General features: G+C 48.9%; 1 protein-coding gene across 1 annotated transcript in view; it reads left to right on the forward strand.

Moving 5' to 3' along the window:
* Positions 1-15, forward strand: part of LOC121269335 (sarcoplasmic/endoplasmic reticulum calcium ATPase 2-like) — a 231,911-nt gene extending 231,896 nt beyond the window's left edge. The window contains exon 18 of the mRNA XM_041173886.1: positions 6-15. Within this exon, the coding sequence (XP_041029820.1) occupies positions 6-15 (10 nt within the window). The remainder of the gene's footprint in view (positions 1-5) is intronic.
* The last annotated feature ends 300 nt before the right edge of the window (positions 16-315 follow it).

A 315-nucleotide genomic window follows, 5' to 3' on the forward strand; every position in this document is an offset into this window, starting at 1 on the left:
GAAAGAGGGGACTGAGAGACACCAGTTACTGTACAGATATCTCCCTGAGAGAGAGAGGGGACTGAGTGACACCAGGCATTTTACAGATATCTCCCTGAGAGAGAGAGGGGACTGAGAGACACCAGTTAGTTTACAAATATCTCCCTGAGAGAGAGAGGGACTGTGAGACACCTGTCAGTGTACAGATATCTCCCTGAGAGAGAGGGGACTGAGAGACACCAGTCAGTGTACAGATATCTCCCTGAGAGAGAGATTGACTGAGAGACACCAGTCAATGTACAGATATCTCCCTGAGAGAGAGGGGACTGAGAAACA

Source organism: Carcharodon carcharias, chromosome 24 (assembly GCF_017639515.1).
Source record: "Carcharodon carcharias isolate sCarCar2 chromosome 24, sCarCar2.pri, whole genome shotgun sequence".
Taxonomy (NCBI): Eukaryota; Metazoa; Chordata; class Chondrichthyes; order Lamniformes; family Lamnidae; genus Carcharodon; species Carcharodon carcharias.